At 40.6% G+C, this 25,675-nt stretch overlaps 1 protein-coding gene across 3 annotated transcripts in view; it reads right to left on the reverse strand.

Moving 5' to 3' along the window:
* Positions 1 to 107: 107 nt before the first annotated feature.
* The window catches only part of LOC311077106 (NACHT, LRR and PYD domains-containing protein 3-like), a 96,989-nt gene continuing 71,421 nt past the window's right edge, over positions 108 to 25,675 (reverse strand). For all 3 annotated transcript variants that reach the window (XM_084138902.1, XM_084138903.1, XM_084138901.1), the window contains 3 exons: positions 8,727 to 8,897; positions 2,204 to 2,381; positions 108 to 1,818 (listed from right to left, as the gene is read on the reverse strand). In XM_084138902.1, coding sequence (XP_083995028.1) covers positions 1,762 to 1,818; positions 2,204 to 2,381; positions 8,727 to 8,897 — 406 coding nt within the window. In that variant the 3' untranslated portion in view covers positions 108 to 1,761. The remainder of the gene's footprint in view (positions 1,819 to 2,203; positions 2,382 to 8,726; positions 8,898 to 25,675) is intronic.

Raw genomic sequence — 25,675 nt, forward strand, 5'->3', positions numbered from 1 at the left:
ATAGATGAGGAGGTAATTAATGACGCGAACAATTGAGTCTTCCTGGCAGAACTTGCGCTAGCTTCATTTCCCTTGGCCTTTGGTTCAGTCAGGACCACTTCGCCAAGTATGGATAAATAGATTTATTGCGATAATATAGCATACAGTTAGTGTTGGCGGTATGGATCTGTTCTGGGCAAAACTCCCACGCCTGTCCATGCAGCTATGCCTGGACAGAGCGGGAGAGCAGCAAGGCAAACCCCCCATGGGGTACAGAACAGAACCAGTATATGCATTATTACAATTCTCAATTACATGAGTTGAAATGAGCAATTACATGTGAAATACAATATATAATAGACAATTTGCCAAGATTACACTGTAAAGAAAACAAGTGATCAGAAAGATGAAGGTTTGGTTAGGAGGAGTTGGGGTTGGAGGAGGGAGTTTAGATGCGAGCAAGCTATGTGGGAAATGCTGAAGGAGTGTGAGATTTATGTGTGCCACTGAGATAGATGTCGACACCTGATTGGACCACGTCATGAACAGCTGGCTATCAGCTGATGCGGGCTTGGCTGACGTGGCCTGCCTGAACTAACGCGATGCTTGATAATTAAAATAGCCCCACATCATCACATAGCCTTCACCACACCTAGAGATTGGCATGGTTTTATTTCAGTTAGCCTAATAGCTGGTTTGATTTGCATTGAGAGATGATCTTATGGAAAGTACTCCATGCCAATCTATGGTGAAGTATATTTCTCTCTATGGCTCTGATGTTTATTACAGTGCATCTGATGTATAAAGCGAATAATTGTGACTTGACACAATTATGCTTCCTCCTTTTTTACTCCAAAAACTCCTCAGAAATGGCAAAGATGTCACTGCTAATACTAGTGTGATGCTGATTAAACTAGAGATATTGTGATGAGAAATACTTTTTGCCATTTTTTTTAATGTGAACTGCATACATTGTATGTATATTCTCACTTGAGGTGAAGGACATGAAGGGAGTTTGTGCTTGTAGACATTTTTTCATATTTATAAATTCCCAATTATATACAAAAAATATAATATTTAGAAAGATTACATGCCATTTTGAGTTGTGAAGAAGAAAGTGAAGAAGATGGAATGATCATAGTGTGTGTTTGAGCAGCAGAAGACAGCATAGACACTGTGAACATGAGGCCTTGTCAATAGGACAAATTTAGATCTGATGCATCTAAACAAAGAGCCATTTCAATATGTATAGAGTAGCCTATACGGTGGCAAGAATAAGTTTGTGAATCATTTGACAATATCTGGATTTCTGGAAGTCACACTTATACACAAACAGTACTGATACTAACACACAATAGAGAGAGTAATATTGTGAAATATTATATACTTACAATATTGTACTGATTGTTTTGCATAGGTGAAGAGGAATGTGATTTTACAGAAATTACAGTTACACCAAACACTGTGTACTCTGAGTAATGGGAATAATACAGGTTTTGTGCTTTTTTAAAGCATCCATCTTTATCGAAACACTTGAAAATGTACTAGAAAACAATAATACATAAACGGAGCAATTCCAACAGGGTCATCACACCATCCGTGCTCGGGCCCTAATAATTTTCAGCTTTTATCGCCATCTGCTGGTTAGACAAAAAAGGCAATTCTTTACTTAAAAAATGCTTTCATCAAGAGAAAGACACAAGAAAATAATTACATTACAAAGTCACAATTGTCAGTGTGATCGCTGTGTGTCTCTGTGTCTTCAGTCTCTGTAGCGGCTCTTTATTCACCATGAGCTGATCCTGAGGAAACTGGACTGACGTCTAAATACTGAGAGTCCTACAATAAAACACACAGACAGTCACACATGAGTATGAGACATTACTGCTGTCACATCATATCTGGAGATAATTTCAGGAAAAACACAGCAAGATATATTAGTATATTCATATTACAGTAAGAGATATGAATGAAAAACTGCTAATAGATTAATAACAGTAAATGATAAACAACTCTCTCTTAATCACTTGCACAGAGACACTGTTAAGAAATGAAAATATATTCATATATAATTATCATTAATCAGTCACATCACAGAATTAAACTAATAGTACAAAGACTGAAGTGGAGCTGAATTATTATGTTATATTCTCCGGTTACAAACATATGAGGCCTGTTACTGAACTTGGGCCAATTTAAAAGCTTTAAATAAAAATATACCCACATAGTATAGTTTCTCCAGTTTATAATGTGGATCATCCTTTAGATCAAAAAGTATCTGCACTTCAGAACGTTCCAAGTTATTCCCATACAGATCCAGTTGTCTCAGGTGTGAGGGGTTTGATCTCAGAGCTGAAGCCAGAGCAGCACAACCTTCATCTGTGACGCCACAATCCCTCAAACTGTAGAGAACAATGACACAATTGTAGTTTAAGTGTCTGTAGTTTGTTATTCACTCTGGTCTCAGAGCAGGAGATCAGATATAATGACAAGCATTGCCACACACTGCAGCTGATGGAATGAGATTTATGCATGTTGATGCTCAATGATACTGTTTGAAATGGTTTTTCAGGACTGAAAAGACACACAGATGAATGTGAGATATTGTTTCATAGTGATATAAAGACGGTTCTGACTGGAGAAACAGTCACTTCTAATATTCACCTACAGGAGGACATTTGCACCCACGTGTTCCCCATTACATATAATTGATTAACTCTTTGTGATCAAACACACAATTGTTTCATATTTGGTCTCATCTGGAAGCTTATAAACTCAATAGAAATGTGACTCGATAGAGAGATTCAAAGTCTTAGTGTAAGAACTACAGCCTACACATGCATTGAGATCACGTTAATGAGCTTATTTACCTCCGAAACATCATCCATTTACCTTCAGTTTTATGGTCTTTGGTGTTTGTATTCTACTTTAATTTTCCTTAAATAATGCTTTGCTCAGGATATTTGAAGAAAAGGAAACTGCTGGTGGAGGAAAAAGGCTTAAACTGATGCTTCTGCCAACCAGTGTGTTTATTCTGACTATTTACATATTAATATTATCTAAACATCAGTAAGACTTTTACCTTCAAACAATAAGATGTTACATATTAACAACAACTTTAATGGAGTCAGATTAATCCAGGGGTTCCCAATTCCCCCCCGCTCTTATCTGACACTCAGTTGAGGAGTGGGTCCCATTCAACCGTACGCGTGATGCGAACAGGACTTAACAGGGTATTTCGCCATTTTAAGATTCCAATCCGAAGCTGTTGTGTTTGTATGCGGCTGTTCACGGGTGTAAAGTGCATAAGATGCGACAGTTACAAGTCAACTATCATGATTACAGGTTAAATAAGATAAAAATACATGTACATTTATTTTCATATTAAACATTGCAACATATATTTATAATTCAGTTTAGGGCTTTTGAATTTGACAGATTAGATTAAGTGAAATTTTATATTAATTAATATTTATACACATGTATATTAAAGGTGCCCTGTGTAAAAATTGAGGTAAAAATATCCAAAAAATGAGCTACACGCATCAAAAGAATGAGAAGAAATAAGGGCGATGATGTCATTAAAAAAATGTCAAGTTATAGTGCTGCAGAGATATCAACCTGAATTAGCATTAGCATTACTAGCCACGGCCCGACAGGTGTCGTAATACCAGTTTCGGCCATGGGAGGCGGTATGCCGGCAACATAACCACCAGTCAAACATGCAATACACGAATAACTCGCACGGCTTGTGGGCGTACTTGAACCTGATGTCAATCGTGTGGAAAGTAGCCTACTGCCCACTACTACATTCAAATAAAATCTGATAAAAAAAGGAACAGAACCAGAGTAAACATTGGCACTGCTTTCCATCGCTGGAGACAACTAATGGACATGAAAAAAATGAGGTTTGACTTCGAACTTGCAACATTTCTTTTGGATTGGTAAGTAAGATGCTGTTATTTCGTTAGAAGTTTGTCTTATATGTTTGTGTAGATTTTCGGGAAGTTATAACATAGAAATGTATCGAAGGCTGTTCGATAAACGTATATAACGTTCATAAATACAGTATTGTAATAGTACACATATATAGCACAATCTCTATTGCTCTTTTTTTCTTGCCAACAATGTGACCTATATTATGTATATTAAATGGCTTTCCTGAGGTAAATCTGACATAATTGTTCTCCAGCTGTGTTACTGACCTCTTCACGCTGATAAAAAACACTGATTGGTCGATATTATGTATGAGGAATACATTTTGGTAAGTTGTAGCCTAACGTTACTGTATCTTTCAGTGTTCGTGTTTTTTTACTATTAGCTAGTAGAGATGATCGGTTCACATGCGCTAGGGATCTGTCGTGTAACATTTACAAGCGCCAAAACGGTATTTATTGTTTGAATTGCGTGATAAAATTGACAGAATCTGAGAGCTGAGATTTTTTTATATCATAACTAACCTGCTCTGTCTAGTCTGTCGGTATCCGTGTCCTCTTTGCTTCACGATTTTTCTGTGCGTGAGAAAATTGATGTGTGGGGTGAGAGCGTGTGAAAAGTGTTTGCGTGTGTCTCACGGTTAAAGCGTGAGAGTTGGAAGCTCTGGTTACGTTGGCGCTAGCTTGGTCAACATCAGGGAATGCTGTCTGTCAAATTAATGTAATTCAAACTAACAATAAAAATGTAATATGATCAAAACGAATATGAACATATTCACTGGTAAAGGTGAAGGGGAGTAGCTTGAAGATATTCATACTAGACCAACTCACTTTCTGGAGGTATACTGCCCCCATCTGGTATGGAATGTGGAGTATGAATTTATTTATTTTTACACAAGGCACCTTTAAATGAAAGTATGGTCATTTATATTATATATATTTACAGAAGTTTATTATGGCATCAAACCTTAAACTTCTATAAAATGCGTGAGCTTGAGTTTCGTCTGTGTTTGATGACGTTGCAGGGTGTTCTGAATGAACATATTTTGTTAAAGGGCCTCTATTATGGATTTTTGAAAATGACTTTTCATGTACGGACTGCAAAAGCTGCTTCCAAATCTTCAGTTCTCATTCTCCTGGATCTGTCTGCTGCCTTCGACACTGTGAATCATCAGATCCTTCTGTCCACCCTCTCATCTCTGGACATCACAGGTACTCCTCTCCACTGGTTTGAATCCTATCTCACAGGTAACTTCTTCAAGGTCGCATGGAGAGGCGAGGAATCCAAAACACATGAACTGACCACAGGGGTCCCTCAGGGTTCAGTTCTTGGACCCCTCCTCTTCTCCATTTACACCACATCACTGGGACACATCATACAGGCACATGGTTTCTCTTACCATTATGCCAATGACACACAGCTCTTCCTCTCATTTCAACCAGATTATCCCACAGTAGCTGCACGGATCTCAAGCTGTCTGGCGGACATCTCGACATGGATGAAGGAATATCACCTGCAGCTCAACCTGGCAAAGACTGAGCTTCTCTGCCTCCCTGCCAATCCGTCTCTACAAAACAACTTCACTATCCAGCTAGAATCATCATCAATCACCCCATCAAGGTCGGTCTGAAATCTTTGAGTAATATTTGATGACCAGCTGACCTTCACAGACCAAATTACAAAGACAACTTGATCATGCCGGTTTGCACTGCACAACACCAGGAAGATCAGGCCTTTCCTAACTGAGCATGCAACACAACTTCTCGTCCAGGCCCTGGTCATTTCTAGGCTTGATTACTGCAATGCTCTTCTGGCTGGACTTCCAGCATGTGCAACTAAACCTCTACAAATGATTCAGTACGCTGCAGCTCGTCTTGTCTTCAACGAGCCCAAGAGGGCCCACGTCACTCCTCTGTCCATCTCTGCACTGGCTACCTCTCGCTGCTCAACATCAAGTTCAAGTCATTGACGCTTGCTTACAGATCTATCACAGGCTCAGCTCCCTCCTACTTTCACTCGCTCCTACAAGTCTACATCCCTACCAGAAGCCTACGATCGGTCAAAGAGCGACATCTCGTGGTTCCATCACAGAGAGCCACAAAATCACTCTCCAGAACATTCTCATTCACGATTCCATGCTGGTGGAATGATCTCCCCACCTTCATCCGGAATGCAGAATCCCTGACAACATTCAAAAGACAATTTAAAACTCATCTCTTCCGTGAGCACTTAATCTCTTAAAAAAACAAAAAAAACAAAAAATCCTTTCCTTTTCCCTTAATCCTCCCTTGTCTGGCTTATGCTACTCTGAGAAATGCCTGCACTTTGTATTTTGAGCACTTCTTGCATTGTTTTTGCCTCTTCACGTAACACAGTCTCACCCCAAAACGTCACGTACTGACGGGTCTTGACCATACGGCAACATACGACGAAAAGGGTACCCCTAAAACGTCCATATGTGACGATTCGGGTTATGGGTAGGTTTAGGTATGCGTTAGGGTACCGCTAGGAAGCGCTGCTGGTGCGCTTATGTCTTCGTCTCATATGGACGTTTTAGGGGTACCCTTTTCGTCGTATGTTGCCGTATGGTCAAGACCCGTCAGTACATGACGTTTTGGGGTGAGACCGGGTTGCTTCACGATGACTTGTTTAATTTAGTCCTAATTTGTAAGTCGCTTTGAATAAAAGCATCTGCTAAATGACTAAATGTAAATGTAAAATGTAGTGTGTAACATAGCTCTTGTGTATTGTCTTGTGTGAATGAAAAATTTGAAATTTGAAAGTGCACCATATATAAAGTTATTGTCTTTCAAAAGTAATAATCGACTCTGAGTCAATTAAATGAATCATTTTTCAAACGAGTCATAAGCCGTTTCGTTGTGACGTCAAGACGAAACATTAGCATATTGCCCGCCAACTTATTGCGTGTGCAGACACCAGGGAAAACTTGAACCTCAAACCTGCAGTTGATTCCTGTGGATACTGGATAGCATCATGTCGAGAAGATGCTGTGCTCTACATTGTGAAGGTAAAGCCAGTTTTTTTCACTGCCCAAGGACGAGCATGTGAAGAAGCATGGTTCAAATTAATCTTTACCATGATACCACAGCAGTATAATCCTAAACTTTTTCTGTGTTCCCTGTGTTCTCAAATCTTGGAGTTCAATGTAGGATTCACAAACCGCTTGCTCTTGAAAGATGCTGTTAAAAATACTTTGTTTTGAGTTTTATATTGTGTTGGTCTCCTGCTAACTGGTTAACTCACATTATGTCTTACTGAAATTCTTCTGCTAATCAGTTGTGGGCCACTATTACCTAAAACTGTGTCCATTAATGCAGATTGTCTGTCGTTCTCACTACTTAAAGGAAAGATTAAGCATGGAGCAATATCTGTTTTACCATCGTTTAGTCATTCACGCTAGAGCTCGGTTAATGTATACATTGCATACATGCACTGTTATTGATACAGTTTCCACGTGTTCACCGCAAGAAAAATTAGAAAAATACTCGATAAAAAAATTATTACAAGTAAAATAATCGGTTTGTTGATGGACATGCACTTGTTCATGCTAATGGTGAGGAATTACAGTTGCAACACATCCCATAATGTGTCTCAAACTGAGTAGTGAATCACTGAGAGACGTCCTGCTCGAGTCGTCCTTGCGATGGAGGTTTGTATTGAATAACTAGTTCTTCCAGTGTTTCATCATTGGACTCGCGCTCAGACTGATATGATAAAATCAACGTCATTGTTCATTACTGTGTTTAGTTTACGGTGTAGGAAGCCTCAGGACAAGCAGACCTGACGTTGTTATGACAATGGGCATTTTTGTTTTTTGAAGCGAGCACTGTACACGGTAAACAAATCCCAACAGACTGAGCCGTCTGGCCAATCAGAGCAGAGTAGCTCGCGGAAAGGAGGGATTTAGAGAGAGTGATTCATCTGACGAGTCGTTTGAGAATTATTGAAAATATGGTGATGAGCAAATGTATATTATGATTTGGAAATTAAACTGTTTTTTGACCTTTGATGCATGTAAACATGTTGTAGGAGACTCCAAAACAACATTAGGAAACTTTAAAATAGCATAATAGGGGCACTTTAAGTGAAGTGAGCTCCAAAAGATATCCTGTGCTCAGGGACTAGGGAGCAGTGAACACTGCGTAGGGACCGTCAATCAGGATGCATCCAAGTTCATAGAGCTCTCACGAGCTGATGATCTCATTCTGGGATGTGTTTCCCTAAAGCATCATTAGACAACTATGATCGCAAGTGCCGTCGTTATTAGCATAGTTCAATGAGTCTGTGTTTCCGAAAACCATCGTACCAACGAACATTCGCAAACAACATCGCAAACTTGTGTGGTTGGAACGACAGCTTTCGACCTGTGGTTAGAAGCATAGTTTCTTGTTTGCATGACATGTGGACTTAATAAATCATTATTTTGAGCAAAATAAGCAAGCTATTCAGTACAATCTGTATCTTTAATTAGAATAATACATGCAAATGTATTAATAAGATGAAAATAGACTCTTACACAGACAGCGGCAAGTAGATGAGTTTTAATCAAACTACTAGAAGCAACTGAACCTTCAATAAATGTTTGGTGGGTCAAAAACAGGACCAGCAGGTTATTATGTGATGTGTTGAAAATAAATGAAATTAACTTCTTCGTCAGTCATTTGTGCTGAGATTTACTGTGTTTACACAAGATGATTTTAGTCTTGAAATTTTTAGTCTTGAAATTTACATTAAAAGATTAATCTTACAGAGGACAAAGACACATGTGACAATCAAAGAGATGGTCTTACCGCAGTATCTCCAGTTTACAGTTAGGATCCTCTAATACAGCAGCGAGACTATTCACTGAATCTCCTAGTTTACTCCGTGACAGGTTCAGTTTTCTCAGGTGTTCAGGGTTTGATCTCAGAGCTGAAGCTAGAGCAGCACAACCTTCATCTGTGATGCCACAATCAATCAACCTGTAGAGAACAATGACACACTCTTCACTCTCTCACTTCAGATCACATCAGTTTAGCAGTGAATTCATTATTAAAGAGAGAAAGTACAAACTTAACACAAGAAGTACCATGACGGTCATTTTGACCGTTTTGAATTTTATATCTGCAATAACTTTGTTGAAAAAATAAAATAAAATCCTGCTGGTACCTGACTTTTCCTAAAAGTGTCTGTATTTTCATTTAAAATGTTTTTCATATAAATTACACATAAGGCAAAAAAACAAATGAACATATTTACCTATTTCGGCCATATTGACCGCACTGAATTTCGCGGTATTATTATACATATACCAATATACACAACAATAAAATGTGGTAAAAAATACACAAAACATATTCCACAACAAATCATTTAAATGTAATGATATTCAGAACAGAACAAGAATGAAAAAATAACTATAACCAAGCCAAAATGAAATACTTTAAAGCGAAAGTGAAAGTAAGCGGCGTTGGGCTCACGTAACTCTCTAATTAGAATAAAAATGTTTCAACATTTGCGATGTATTTGGATATTAAACTATTCTTTATTGTAGGCATTGTACTTGTACTATATGTTAGGTTGACTATTTTATTGTTATTATATTTTAGTATGGCTATAATGAACAGGCTGCAACTTCTAGTGTTAAAGGATGTTTTGTTCAATGTCCAATGTTTGATGGATCAGGATCTGTATTTTTTAATTAATACATTTTACGGTTATTTATATCTTTAAAAATATGTAGGAAGCATTGATTTGTTTATGAGAGATAATTTAATAAATTAGAAAGTATCTCTATAATAAAATTAATACAGGGTTATAAAATGTTTTATATTTGCTTTGGAAAGCTGTTTGAAAACAGTCACTGCATTCCAGTCAACTCCAAAATCAATTCTTTGTTTCCTGCTTAAATTGAGATTTTCACTGGACCTAGCAAGCAAAAAATCCTCATCCTTTGTTTTAAAATATTTAAGCCAAGAATAAAAACATACACATTAAACTGCATCAAAACGCTGTCGGAACGCCTCTGCGTGATTGCATCATGAAGCACCAGTCCAATGCGTGACGTAATGTCATGTGACGTCATCGACCAGGAAACTATAAAGCACACCTGAACCAAAACGCGTCAGCTTCTGATAGGCAGAAGCAAGTCGATCACGGGCATGCCGGGAGCATGGCAGGGTCTGGTTCCCTCTTCAGGGAACTAGGGTTACATACGTAACTGAGACGTCGAGCTGCGTTGAAACGCTGGGAACACTAATACCCACGCAGCCATAAGAGCAAATGTCCGTCTGTGTAAAATCAAGGCCTGCAGTACTCTAGGTCTTACAGTATTAGTAGGAACATTAGGAACGTAACCTGGTCTTAGGGTGAAGAAAACTCTTTACCGAAAGTGTTTGAATGTCTCCAATTCTCTTGAGAGACGAACTAGCGAGGAGAAAGACAGTCTTTAGAGAGATATTCTCAGAAAAGCCTCAATGGGCTCGAATGGAGCTAGGGAGAGGCCTTCTAGTACAACAGCCAAGTCCAATTTCGGCACCATCGTGCGGACTGCTGGCCTCAGCCTCAAAGTGCCACAAAGGAAACAAGTTATTAGTTGGAGCAGCTAGTGCTGCCACGTATACCTTCAGTGTGAAGGAGGATAACCCTGCAGAGAAGTGCTCCTGCACTGCACCCACTGGACATTTAACTGGGTCTAACTGGTGTCTCTACACCAGGAAGTGAAAAGTCTCCACTTCAAGGTATACGGTTTCCTTGTGGATGCAAGGCTCTGGAGTGGAGAATGGTCTCTACAACCTTGGTTGAGAAACGCTGCAACTCAGCGTCCAACCCCAGAGGGGCTGGATGGCTGAGTGAAAACCACAGTGGACAATGTGTGGTCTCTTGGGATGCGAACAGGTTGGCCTCGGCTCAACCGAAGTTCTCCCAAAGGAGCTCCACCACCTTGGGGTGGAGTCTCCACTCCCTGGGCCTCGGCCCCTGCCTCGACAGGATGTCTGCCCCCTGATTTAAGTATCCTGGGATATATATATCCCTCTCAACGAAAGTAGCTTACCCAGGGCACACAGGAGGATCTGGTGAGCCAGCTTGTATAAGGGATGCGATCGCAGACCCCCCTGATGGTTTATATAGGAGACCACCGCTGTGTTGTCTGACCGAACAAGCACATGATGGCCCCTCAGGTCTGGGAGGATGTATTTCAGAGCCTGGAACACCATCAACATTTCTAGACAGTTGATATTCCATGAGAGATGATGGTCCTGCCACAGACCTTGGGCTGGGCGACTACTCATGATCTAACCCTAACCCGTTCTATAGCTTTTACTTCTAGTTCTATAACCAGAGCCTGCTCGGGGCCAACCACTGAGGGTAGATATATTTGGTAGAAGTTTCCAATCTGCTAGAAGATCTACTAAGGATACCAGTCTCTCGAGACTGGCCTCTGGTGCATTTCGAACAGCAGGCACAGTGCCCTGAAGCGGCACACCGGCAGGGAACAATTGATCTGACCGCTCTAGAGCCCTCCTCGGAGGGAGCGAGGAACCCTCAGGTAAAACTCGCTGGGACCCTCTGCACCCCGGCATGAAGGCGGAATGCCCCCCTGAGAGCACAGAGGGGAGTGGGCACCGTATAATGATGTGGAAACCGTTTTCCCACGGAGGGGTGTACCCTCGGAAGCCTGACACCACTGGCATCAGGGCTTCTTGGCCTACTTAACCCTTATGTGCTGTTGGGGATGTTTTCATCCACTATGGGGTATTTTTGAGTCTAAATTTGGCCATAACTTTTTCTGTGTTTCAGCAAATGGAATGATTTTTGGTGACAAATCTTATTTTGACACATATTTTGGGAAAATGCTTTGAAATTTTTCAAAAACTCAACAGTACACTGTGGGCAAATTTACTACCCTTTCGTTATGTTTCGTGGCTGAAAACAGCCACTACTTTAAACTGCTGTAAAAATGTATCAGATAAATTTTTTTTTAAATTTTTTTTGCATGAATCTATTAATCAACCTCAGTCCTGCTCAAAAATATTAAATGTTTAAAAAAAAATCAGGATTTTAACTCTTTAATTGCCAAATTCGTAAATGATGTCACTAATTTGGGGGAAAAAAACACAAAATTACTCATTTTCAATATAAAATGTGATTGTGGACTGGATTTTTTTTTACCTTTTATCACAGTCTTGGACATGTCAAAGATTAGAAACAACATTGGTTTTGATGCATTGTTAGTTTTTGTGCAGCATCAGATTTTAACTTTTTTTCCCTCATTTACTGTTCGTGGCTGTTTTTGCCCCATTGACTTCCATTACATGATCATGGCTTTTCTTCATGTTCCATATATGGATCATTATTGTGCATGTAGCGCCCTCAGGCTATTGGTATGAATTGAAAACACAGCACATCTCAGTAAGAAGCGCTCACAATGATTACATCGACGCATTTGGGTATAAATTCAATAAATATTATTCCTGTCTATAGAAATATGACGTGAATCTATGAGAATATATCAATATTTCTCCAAGTCTGCACATTTTTGAGCTAAAAGCCCTGAAGGATGTTGTTTTGTGAATCGCTGTCATGACAACAGCACAGAGTTTTTTTTATGAATGGGAGAGGCTGACGCACATAATTCATATTAAAGGTATCGACTCATTTTTTCATTTCATAACTCCTGACACAAATTAAGACATAACTGTCACTATAAGTTTCTCAGAATACAATAGTGGTCAAATACTAAAACTTGAGTCTTATATATTTTTAATGATGTATAGTTTGTCAAGGTATAACATTAAGGGCCCTATCTTGCACCCAGCGCAATTGACTTTGTACACCGACGCATGTATCATTCCTATTTTGCACCAGCGCAAAGCGTGCTTTTCCCTCCACAGAAGCACGTCGCTAAACTAGGGAATGAACTTGCGCTCCCTGGGCGGTTCAGCGCAAAAAAGGAGGCGTGTTCCGGCGCAAACGTTCCTTCATGCTATTTTGCAGGTTTAGAAAACAATTGCGCCACTAACCAGGAAAAAATAGTTTAAAGTCAGTGGCGCGTTGCGCATGTTATTCATATGCTATTTTAAGGGCCATAATCAATGTAGCGTGTGCACAACGCGCATACACTTTGATTCTCTCATCTACACAGAAGCAGCAGTTTTCATTTTTGCAAATCATACATTATTACGATAGATAGATAAATAGATAGATAGATAGATAGATAGATAGATAGACAAATTATTATAAAAGCATACATCTAGCTTACACATTTACCCAAATTATCATACGCCTTTTTAACCGAAGTTAATTTGGGTGGGTTTCTCCATCCCCAACGTCCCTGACGAGAGCGTTGCTCTCCTTGGCTGTGAACCGCTCCTGGCGCGCGCCTGGCAAATCCGCCGTTATGATAGGAATTCGCTTTAGAACAAGCGCGTCTGCTCTTAAAGGGAATGTGAGATGACGCTCTGATTGGTTTATTTCACGTTACGCCCAAACCACACCTATGAATAATGAAGCTCTTCAGACCAACCCATTTTAGATTTGCGCCTGGCGCAAGAGTCATTTATCCCGCCGGGAAAATAGCAACAGCGCCAAGACCCGCCCACAAAGTTACTTGCGCTTTGACACTTGCGTTTCAGATCGTTAAAATAGGGCCCTAAATCTTCAGTGCGCCGACGCACTGGTGAGGCTTAACAGGTTAAGAGATAAGGCCAGATAAGGCCACCCCCCTTTTCTTGGATAGAAGACATTTGAGAGTGGTCTCCCTCCGTCCTACGTCATACGCCAGCATCCATCTCCCGTGAACGCGCATCGACTGTTACCGGAAGCCAGTTATTTTCATTTATAAAGTTTTAAATATTTATATTTTTACGACAAAACAGCACGGATTACCCTCAGAAGGCCTTCGTTTATCCCCCTGGAGCCGGATGGATTACTTTTGTGAAGGATGCATGCACATTTTTGGGACTTGAAGGAGGTGGACCCCATAACTTGACATTATAACCACTGAAAGATCGAAGACATTTTCTAAAATAACTGAAAATGTGTTCGTCTGAAAAATGATTGACATATGCATCTCGAACGGCTTGAGGGTGAGTAAATCATGGGTTTAATATCATTTTTGGCCGAACTATCACTTTAAAAGCGCCTTGGCTTGACATGTTGCGGGCCCCCCAACAAGGAGTCTCCAGCATAAAAGCAGAGAATGAGCAAGTGGGTAGTCGAGGCTATCTCACTGGCTTATGAGTCGGTTGGACAACCTTCCCCTATGGCAGTCCGTTCCCACTCTACAAGGAGTATGGCAGCCTCTAAGGCCCTTGTATCAGGAGATGCTCTCCAAGATATATGTGATGTGGCAGGCTGGTCCTCACCGCACACATTTGTAAGGTTCTATTCTTTGAACCTGGACTCTACACCAGGGTCCCAGGTGCTCTCGTCCTAGTGCTGCTCATCTCGATTTCACACAGGACAATCACTTCTCGCTATTGTGGCGTTGGTATAGACATTTCCACAGCGTCAATCGACACAGCACAAGTTCCCTTGAAAGGGAATGCCTCGGTTACCACTATAACCCCGGTTCCCTGAAGAAGGAAGGAGACGCTGCAATACCTTGCCATACCTCCTACATGCCTGTCAACGACTCACTTGTAACTTTTAAGAAGCTAGCGCTGCTTGGTTTGGGCAGGCTTTATAGTTTCCTGGTTCGTGACGTCACCCGCCTCTGAAGAGAAAAATATCTGACCATCCCATTCCGTCTCCCACAGCACAGTGTTTTCTTGTATATTATGAAATTTGTGAACAGATGATACAAGTCAAGTCACCTTCATTTATGTAGCATTTTTAACATTATAGAGAGTTTCAAAGCAGCTTTACAGTGGTAATAGGAAATTAAAGTAAAAGATTGTTTTGGCTTTACAGCAGCTCTAGAATAAAGTTACTGTCCAGCTAAAGTTAGTTTTGATTGATTCACTTCCGTTGTAAAGATCATTAGTTATTAACTTAGGGGCCGCTGACATGACACCCATTCTAACAGAAAACCCTTGACCTGCACATTCGCATGACAATAGCACCTGGCAGCTCGAGAACACAAACCTTGAAATAGGTTCCAAGGTGCAGGCGGTGAATAATTTTTTAAAAAAAGGAAAAAAAAGAAGGTTATCATCTCCGCGCAAACGTCAAAAACGTGAATATGTGAAAAAGCTGACAGCGTGCACATGCATATTACATGTTTAGTCAATAGGTATGCGCATTTGAATATGTATGTGCACATATATACAGTGAGGAAAATAAGTATTTGAACACCCTGCTATTTTGCAAGTTCTCCCACTTAGAAATCATGGAGGGGTCTGAAATTGTCATCGTAGGTGCATGTCCAGTGTGAGACATATAATCTAAAAAAAAAAATCCAGAAATCACAATGTATGATTTTTTAACTATTTATTTGTATGATACAGCTGCAAATAAGTATTTGAACTCCTGAGAAAATCAATGTTAACCCCCTGAGGTCGGCTATCGCGCCGGCTCGTTTTTTTTCCTTATCAGTGCAAAAAAGAATCAAAATACTAATATTAATTTTTATCTTATATGCTTGTGTTATACATCAATCGATCCTGTTAAGTGTGTATTTTTTTTGTGTATACTCATAATAAAAACAAAGTGTTGTGCTTTTTGCCAAATAAAGAAAAATAAACACGAAGCGAGTTCTGCCTCCTCTCTGTCAGTTAAGTCCATTCTGAAACGCATCCGAAAATGAACCATAACTCAGCGAATACTCAGTCAAACAGGCATACAGACACACAGGCAATAAGCTTGATTGACATCAAGCTTATTCAGATCATTGTACTTGTTTACACTGTCTCGCAGCGCTGTGAGGAATAATACTATAATGGAAAATGTACCTCAGAAGTGCTGATATTTCGAGGAGCAACAGATCCTGAGCTATGGAATACTGTAGTAAGTTTTTTTTTTCATTCTCAAGTGAATCGCGTTTCTGTGTGTGAATGAATGAACGGCAGAGATGCGCTGTTTACCACAACTGGCAAAAGACGGTTTAAATTTGAATCGCGTTTCTGTGTGTGAATGAATGTTTCGCTTTTAGCAAACTGTATTGCTATACTGAGTAAAAATCGACTGAAATATGTTGAAATAAAATGTATTTGTATAAGCAATATTAAACTGCAAATTAACATTTATATTTCTTATAATAAAAACGAAAGACCTATGTTACGGACATATGAAAGACAACATTTCGTTGATTCGTTTTGGATAGATTATACATTTTTACTGTAAAATATCTGCCACCTCAAATAAGCTTTTGTTTGCCATTTTTTGCTCATATGTTAAATATACAGGGTGGGCCATTTATACACGGATACACCGTAATAACATGGGAATGGTTGGTGATATTAAAGTCCTGTTTGTGGCACATTAGTATATGTGAGGGGGCAAACTCCTCAAGATGGGTGGTGACCATGGTGGCCATTTAGAAGTCGGCCATCTTGGATACAACTTTTGTTTTTTCAATAGGAAGAGGGCCATGTGACACATCAAACTTTTTGGTAATGTCACAAGAAAAACAATGGTGTGCTTGGTTTCAACGTAACTTTATTCGTTCATGAGTTATTTACAAGTTTCTGACCACTTATAAAATGTGTTCAATGTGCTGCCCATTGTGTTGGATTGTCAATGCAACCCTGTTCTCCCACTCTTCACACACTGATAGCAACACCGCAGGAGAAATGCCAGCACAGGCATCCAGTATCCGTAGTTTCAGGTGCTGCACATCTCGTATCTTCACACCATAGACAATTGCCTTCAGATGACCCCGAAGGAAACCTCAAGGCCACTGGATATTTAAAATTGCTACATGTTGATGTGTTTCCCTCTTTATGCACTGAAGCTGGCACGTTCCCTGAGTTTTTCCAGCAAGATGGTGCACCACCACATTATGGGTGCCAGGTCCGAGCATTCCTAGATGAACAGTTTCCTGGAAAGTGGATTGGTCGTCGTGGGCCAGTTGAATGGCCCCAGGACCAGCGAGCAGCATACAAGAGGCACGGCAAGAGCGCGCAAGTGTTTTTTCTAGAATACTCTGTTCACCTGTTATTTCAGTGCTGCATTTTAGTCAAGGTAAGCCCATCTTCGATTCTCTGCTTATTTTGTATTTTTAACTTCACATAATTCTGTATTTTAGTTAGACGCGTTGCTACATTAAACAACAGCCGCGAGTGAAAATTATTATTGCAGTCTAATTTGCACTTAAGCCTTTGCTCCTAGCAGTTTCGATTTGGCACATTTTCGCGTTATTGACTTAATTGCCCCACCGAAACAGCATCTGTAAGAATAGATATAAATAGAGGAGTTTCAGATCATTCCGTCATGACCAGCGAGCAGCATACAAGAGGCACGGCAAGAGCGCGCAAGTGTTTTTTCTAGAATACTCTGTTCTCCTGTTATTTCAGTGCTGCATTTTAGTCAAGGTAAGCCCATCTTCGATTCTATGCTTATTTTGTATTTTTTATTTCTCCACCGAGCAAGGACACCAGAAAGGCACTTAAGTATCTCCTTTTCCCTTTTCCTTCCCTCTTTTTATCTTATTGTTCACCTTAATCAACATGTGCTTTCAATACATTTCCTGTTATCTCTTGGCAACGCCCTTTCATCACGCGCAAAAGGCAGCGCAATACTGCCAATCTGCGTCCCATTCTCTCATCCTCACACACTCCTCTCTCTCTTTCCGTGGGTCTATGGAATTGTCAGTCAGCAGTCAATAAAGCTGACTTCATTCCAGCCTTTGCATCTCATTCTACTCTTAGTATCTTGGGCTTGACTGAGACCTGGATTCGTCCAGAAGACTCAGCAACCCCCGCTGCTCTCTCTAGCAATTTCTCCTTCTCTCACTCCCCTCGCCAGTCTGGGAGAGGTGGGGGTACAGGGCTTCTCGTTTCTAACAATTGCAAATACTCCACGCTCTCTTCTCTATGCAACAACAACTCATTTGAATATCATGCTATTACACTTACAACTCCCATTAAGATCCATATTGTAGTCATTTATCGCCCCCCAGGTCATCTGGGTAACTTTGTAGATGAGCTGGATGTGCTGCTGTCCACTTTCCCTGAAGACGGCACCCCACTTCTAGTCTTCGGTGACTTCAACATCCATCTCGAAAAGCCGCATGCAACAGACTTCATCTCTCTCCTAGCCTATTTCGATCTAAAACGACTCATCACCTCAGGTACTCACAAATCAGGCAACCAACTGGACCTGGTTTACACACGCAACTGCACCACAGAGAACATTTTGGTGAGACCCCTCCATGTTTCAGATCATTTCCTCATTACTTTCAGTCTACAACTCTCTACCCCTGCACCACCACCCCCACCACCAGTCACTTTCAGACGAAACCTGCGCTCACTTTCCCCCTCCCATCTTTCCTCTGCCGTGTCATCTTCACTTCCCCCACCCTCACAATTCTCATCTCTGGATGTGGATACCGCAACGGACACCTTATGCTCCACTCTAACCTCTTCTCTAGACATTATCTGCCTTCTCTCCTCCAGGCCAGCACGCGCTACTCCCTCCAACCCCTGGTTGTCTGAGGTTCTTCGTGAACACCGGACCGAACTCAGGGCAGCAGAGAGGAAATGGCACAAATCAAAAGACGCATCTGACCTGAGTATGTATCAATCTCTCCTCTCTTCCTTTTCTGTTGATGTTCATGCTGCAAAATCTTCATACTTCCACAACAAGATCAACAGCTCCTCCAACACACGATTACTCTTCAAGACATTCAACTCTCTCCTCTGTCCACCTCCACCACCACCCGCCTCCTCCTTAACTGCTGACGATTTTGCGAACTTCTTCACCAACAAAACAACAGCTATCAGCAGTCAGTTCTCAGCACCACACACACAGGAACCCAGACCGACCCCTTCCACACCCAATATCCCTCTGTCCTCCTTTTCTTCGCTAACCGAGGAAGAAGTATCTACACTTCTCCTCTCCAGTCACCCTACCACCTGCCCTCTAGACCCCATCCCCTCACACCTTCTACAAGCCATCTCTCCCACACTTCTACCATCACTCACACACATCATCAACTCATCCCTCCATACTGGCACTTTCCCCACAGCATTCAAGCAGGCTCGGGTTACTCCACTGCTTAAAAAACAACGCTAAACACATCATTTGTAGAGAATTACAGACCTATCTCTCTCCTACCATTCATTGCGAAGACACTTGAAAGAGCGGTTTTCAACCAAGTAACATCCTTTTTGTCTCTAAACAACCGGCTAGATGTCAACCAATCCGGCTTCAAGAAAGGGCATTCAACTGAGACTGCATTACTGTCAGTCACAGAAGCCCTACGGATCGCAAAAGCTGCTTCCAAATCTTCAGTCCTCATTCTCCTGGATCTGTCTGCTGCCTTCGACACTGTGAATCATCAGATCCTTATGTCCAGCCTCTCATCACTGGGCATCACAGGAACTTCACTCCACTGGTTTGAGTCCTATCTCACAGGTAGGTCCTTCAAGGTCGCATGGAGAGGCGAGGTATCCAGAGCACATCAACTGACCACAGGGGTTCCCCAGGGTTCAGTTCTTGGTCCCCTCCTCTTCTCCATCTACACCACATCACTGGGACACATCATACAGGCACATGGCTTCTCCTACCACTGCTATGCTGATGACACACAGCTCTTCCTCTCGTTTCAACCAGATGATCCCACAGTAGCTGCACGGGTCTCAAGCTGTCTGGCGGACATCTCCACATGGATGAAGGAACATCACCTGCAGCTCAACCTGGCAAAGACTGAGCTTCTCGTCCTCCCTGCCAATCCGTCTCTACAGCACGACTTCACCATCCAGCTAGAGTCATCTTCAATCACCCCATCAAGGTCGGTCAGAAATCTTGGAGTAACGTTTGATGACCAGCTGACCTTCACAGATCACATTTCAAAGACAGCTCGATCATGCAGGTTTGCACTGCACAACATCAGGAAGATCAGGTCTTTCCTAACTGAGCATGCAACACAACTTCTCGTCCAGGCCCTGGTAATTTCTAGGCTTGACTACTGTAATGCTCTTCTGGCCGGACTTCCAGCATGTGCAACCAAACCCCTACAGATGATCCAGAATGCTGCAGCTCGTCTTGTCTTCAACGAGCCCAAGAGGGCCCACGTCACTCCTCTGTTCATCTCTCTGCACTGGCTACCTCTCGCTGCTCGCATCAAGTTCAAGGCATTGACGCTTGCTTACAGATCTATCACAGGCTCAGCTCCCTCCTACTTTCACTCACTCCTACGAGTCTACATCCCTACCAGACGCCTACGAACGGTCAACGAGCGACGTCTCGTGGTTCCATCACAGAAAGCCACAAAATCACTTTCCAGAACATTCTCATTCACAGTTCCATGCTGGTGGAACGCTCTCCCCACCCTCATCCGGAATGCAGAATCCCTGACAACATTCAAAAGACAGCTGAAAACCTATCTATTCCGTGAGTACTTAACCTGATAAAAAAAAAAATAAAAAAAAAAAATAAATAATTCCTTTCCCTTTGAAACATCACTTATCAGGCTTATGCTACTCTGAATAATGCCTGAACTTCGTATTTTGAGCACTTCTTGCGTTGTTGTTGTTTTTGCCTCTTCATGATGACTCGCTTAATTTAGTCCTAATTTGTAAGTCGCTTTGGATAAAAGTGTCTGCTAAATGACTAAATGTAAATGTAAATGTCTCCCGATCTGACCCCCTTAGACTTTTATCTTTGGGGTCATCTGAAGGCAATTGTCTATGGTGTGAAGATACGAGATGTGCAGCACCTGAAACTACGGATACTGGATGCCTGTGCTGGCATTTCTCCTGCGGTGTTGCTATCAGTGTGTGAAGAGTGGGAGAACAGGGTTGCATTGACAATCCAACACAATGGGCAGCACATTGAACACATTTTATAAGTGGTCAGAAACTTGTAGATAACTCATGAACGAATAAAGTTACGTTGAAACCAAGCACACCATTGTTTTTCTTGTGACATTACCAATAAGTTTGATGTGTCACATGGCCCTCTTCCTATTGAAAAAACAAAAGTTGTATCCAAGATGGCCGACTTCTAAATGGCCACCATGGTCACCACCCATCTTGAGGAGTTTGCCCCCTCACATATACTAATGTGCCACAAACAGGACTTTAATATCACCAACCATTCCCATGTTATTACGGTGTATCCATATAAATGGCCCACCCTGTAGTATGTTTTGTCAAAAATAAAGTAATCAAATAATATGTTATAGTGTTTATTCCAATGTAGCCTAGGCTATATTCAAGTAATGAATCCTTAACTTTGAAATATGTATGATAAAATGTATACTTTAGTTTTTACAAAGAAAGATTACACTTGAATTGTTGTTGTAATTGTAACCTTTTTAATAAAAATAATAATATTTACAAGGTAGATGTAAACAAACTATTAAAAGGTAAATATAAGCCTTTTCTTTAAATAATTTTTATTGTTTTATTAGTGACAAATTTGGGGAGAGGATTAATATTCCAAAACTGAAAATACAGTATGAGAATTAACTGCACAATTACTAGACATGTTTTCCTTGGATATTATAGGCCAATTTGCAAGCACAATTTGTGGAAAAATAAAAAAAAATTGAGATGCTTCCAACTGTTGCTCTTGCATTCTTTCTTGTGACACACCTGAATGAATGGCTCATTAAGTATGCGGGACCCATTGTCTCCTCAGGTGCGAACCACTAAATATGCATGATGGTGTTGGGCGTTGACGCCCACTCCGCATATGTGACCAGTCACGGAAAGTAAGGACACATGTCGGTTCTGGGGCATTTTGAGTTATTCACATATTCTGAAAGTGTAGTCTCCAAGCTTTCCAACGATGTGTAACACAAGGAAATCTGATAATATTTGGAGAAGTTATGCCCATTTAAAGGTAGGCACTCAAAAACGCACAAAGGGGAGAAAACAGCGTCTGAAGATTCTCACCTTTCTCCTGCTGGAAGTGACAATAGGGCTCATTTACATCTCATTTAGATAAGCCATACCCCCCTGTAAAGCTGTAAGCACGGGGGGAGCAGAAAGGCCAGGAAAATGTGCCATCAAAGAAAAAATAAAAAATAAAGTTTGCAGGTAATATATAAATAAATGTCTCTTAGCATCTACCAATAAAACTGTATAGGCAACTCTTGTGTACACTGAATAAAAAATAAGATACCTCTAGACAATGTTCAAATCAAAAACAAGATGTGCTATGTGATATATATATATATATATATATATATATATATATATATATATATATATATATATATATACAGTGCTATGCATAAGTTTAGGCACCCATACTAAAGTTGACTAAAAAGAGGAATAAAAAATCATCTTTTGGAAATTGAACTTAATGCCTTAATTTAAAAAATTAGGAAAAATCCAACCTTTAAGGACACCAATTTTCTTTGTGAATGAATAATGTATCGTAAAAAAATAAATGTTCTTCCTTAAAATACAGGGTGCATAAGTTTGGACACCTCTATGTTAAATTCCCATAGAGGCAGGCAGATTTTTATTTTTAAGTATTTTTTAAAAAAATTTTTTTAGGATACTATGCATCCTGATAAAGTTCCCTTGGCCTTTGGAATTAAAATAGCCCCACATCATCACATAGCCTTCACCATACCTAGAGATTGGCATGGTTTTATTTCAGTTAGCCTAATAGCTAGTTTGATTTGCATTGAGAGATGATCTTATGGAAAGTACCCCATGCCAATCTCTAGGTATGGTGAAGGCTATGTGATGATGTGGGGCTATTTTAATAGCGTTTTCTCGTGTGGCTCGCGCACACACCCCATTGTCTTCACTCGACGCGCGCTTCAATCCGTTGCGTATCCTATTCGTTCTGTTTAATATCACAAAACATAATGCAAACGTTTGCGTGTCCCTGCTTGATATACAACCACTGCTGAACATAATCGTTTTGATGAGAGAAAAAAAACTACACGAAAAAAAAAAAAACCTATACGAGGGCGGGTTCGAACTCAGACCCTCCGACACGGCTGGCGAAAGCTCTACCACTGGACCATTAAGATACACGTTAGATAAATTGGCGGATCTATATATTGGCACTGACAACATGTATTTGGCTACATCTCATTAAACGACAAATTAAACCCCATGTAACCTACTATTTAAATCGATTGCTGGACATTGTAATGTTATTGGCGTCCATCTTCATTGAATTTTGAAATCAGATAGAGTCGGCCAGAGCGCTGCATAATAAGTAGCCACGCCGGCTTATTCAGTATGGAAATACACACCGACAATGACACGCCCCTACTGCGTGCTAGAATCTCCGAAAAACAAGCCGATTTCAACCTCAAAATGTACGCTTTTAAATATACCAATACTGCTATCTCAAACATGCAGAGGCTTCTTCGTGATCTCAACTAACAGATTCTGCAAAAAAACGAAAATCACAAATTTTGAAAAAAAAAGCTTCTTTCTCATTTTGCTCGAAAGTTGTGCTGCCGACTTGAGTCCCTGGTTTCCGTGACGGGTCACATATTGCCTTTCCAAACAGAAAGTGTTTTGCAAAATTTAAATAAATGTATTGTGTTATGTGAATGATTAGGCAGGATGATTTTCACATCATTTTGAAGAAAAAACTCTAGGCGATGACATCCATTAGTCAAAAGTCTTATTGACACATATTTAGTATGTGTTTTGTGGCCTTATTTCAGAAACTTTAGTTTTTAGTTTTTTCAATAACCATGCATAAACATTATTCTCTCAAAAATACAAACATGTACATGCATGTTGCTCACATATTATGGTAGCCCTGTTTGTGCTAAATAGAGTGTAATTACACCTTTGCCATTAATATGTTTATAAGCAACTGAAAAAAAACACAAATGTCAGGGCATGTCAGAACATCTCAAGGACCCCAAAAACACCTTAGACCCCAGAGGGTTAATATTTGGTACAGTAGCCTTTGTTTGCAATTACAGAGGTCAAACATTTCCTGTAGTTTTTCACCAGGTTTGCACACACTGCAGGAGGGATTTTGGCCCACTCCTCCACACAGATCTTCTCTAGATCAGTCAGGTTTCTGGGCTGTTGCTGAGAAACACGGAGTTTGAGCTCCCTCCAAAGATTCTCTATTGGGTTTAGGTCTGGAGACTGGCTAGGCCACGCCAGAACCTTGATATGCTTCTTACAGAGCCACTCCTTGGTTATCCTGGCTGTGTGCTTCGGGTCATTGTCATGTTGGAAGATCCAGCCTCGACCCATCTTCAATGCTCTAACTGAGGGAAGGAGGTTGTTCCCCAAAATCTCGCAATACATGGCCCCGGTCATCCTCTCCTTAATACAGTGCAGTCGCCCTGTCCCATGTGCAGAAAAACACCCCCAAAGCATGATGCTACCACCCCCATGCTTCACAGTAGGGATGGCGTTCTTGGGATGGTACTCATCATTCTTCTTCCTCCAAACACGTTTAGTGGAATTATGACCAAAAAGTTCTATTTTGGTCTCATCTGACCACATGACTTTCTCCCATGACTCCTCTGGATCATCCAAATGGTCATTGGCAAACTTAAGACGGGCCTTGACATGTGCTGGTTTAAGCAGGGGAACCTTCCGTGCCATGCATGATTTCAAACCATGACGTCTTAGTGTATTACCAACAGTAACCTTGGAAACGGTGGTCCCAGCTCTTTTCAGGTCATTGACCAGCTCCTCCCGTGTAGTTCTGGGCTGATTTCTAACCTTTCTTAGGATCACTGAGACCCCACGAGGTGAGATCTTGCATGGAGCCCCAGTCCGAGGGAGATTGACAGTCATGTTTAGCTTCTTCCATTTTCTAATGATTGCTCCAACAGTGGACCTTTTTTCACCAAGCTGCTTGGCAATTTCCCCGTAGCCCTTTCCAGCCTTGTGGAGGTGTACAATTTTGTCTCTAGTGTCTTTGGACAGCTCTTTGGTCTTGGCCATGTTAGTAGTTGGATTCTTACTGATTGTATGGGGTGGACAGGTGTCTTTATGCAGCTAACGACCTCAAACAGATGCATCTAATTTAGGATAATAAATGGAGTGGAGGTGGACATTTTAAAGGCAGACTAACAGGTCTTTGAGGGTCAGAATTCTAGCTCAGGGTTCGTACACTTTTTCCAAGGTCAAATTCAAGCACTTTTCAAGCACTTTCCAGGTCCATTTTAAAGCTTTTTCCAGCACCTTACACTACCGTAAATTACATACCAATACATAGTTAAAATTATTATTTAGTGTTTTTATCACATCAAAAGAGATAAACAGCCAAATGTTTCATAATAGCAGAGGGCTGCACGATATTGAAGAAAAATTAGATATGCGATAACTCATTAAATAATGCAATATTCAATATGCAATACAATAATGCTTAAAGTGTGTCTGTCAAATTAACTTAAATTATCTTTAAAATATCTTTAAAATTATATAACCTACACATACATGTTTCACATTCTTTTTGTGATAAGAAAATATCCCTACAATTTCAAGACAGTGAACATCAGTGTTTTACTGTAGCATAAGAAGTGTTATTTTAACATCACTGGGGTTTAGGGGGTTCAGGTTATCCTACATTAGGTTTATTTAACAACAGAAACTGATTAATCAAATAAATGTAAAAATAAACACTGCTTAGTTATAAATATACTGATTCTTATTAAAGCTACAAAAGTCAGCCAAAACCAGTGAGTGATTTTTTGTAT

Source organism: Abramis brama (assembly GCF_963993115.1).
Source record: "Abramis brama genome assembly, contig: SCAFFOLD_57, whole genome shotgun sequence".
Classification (NCBI taxonomy): Eukaryota; Metazoa; Chordata; class Actinopteri; order Cypriniformes; family Leuciscidae; genus Abramis; species Abramis brama.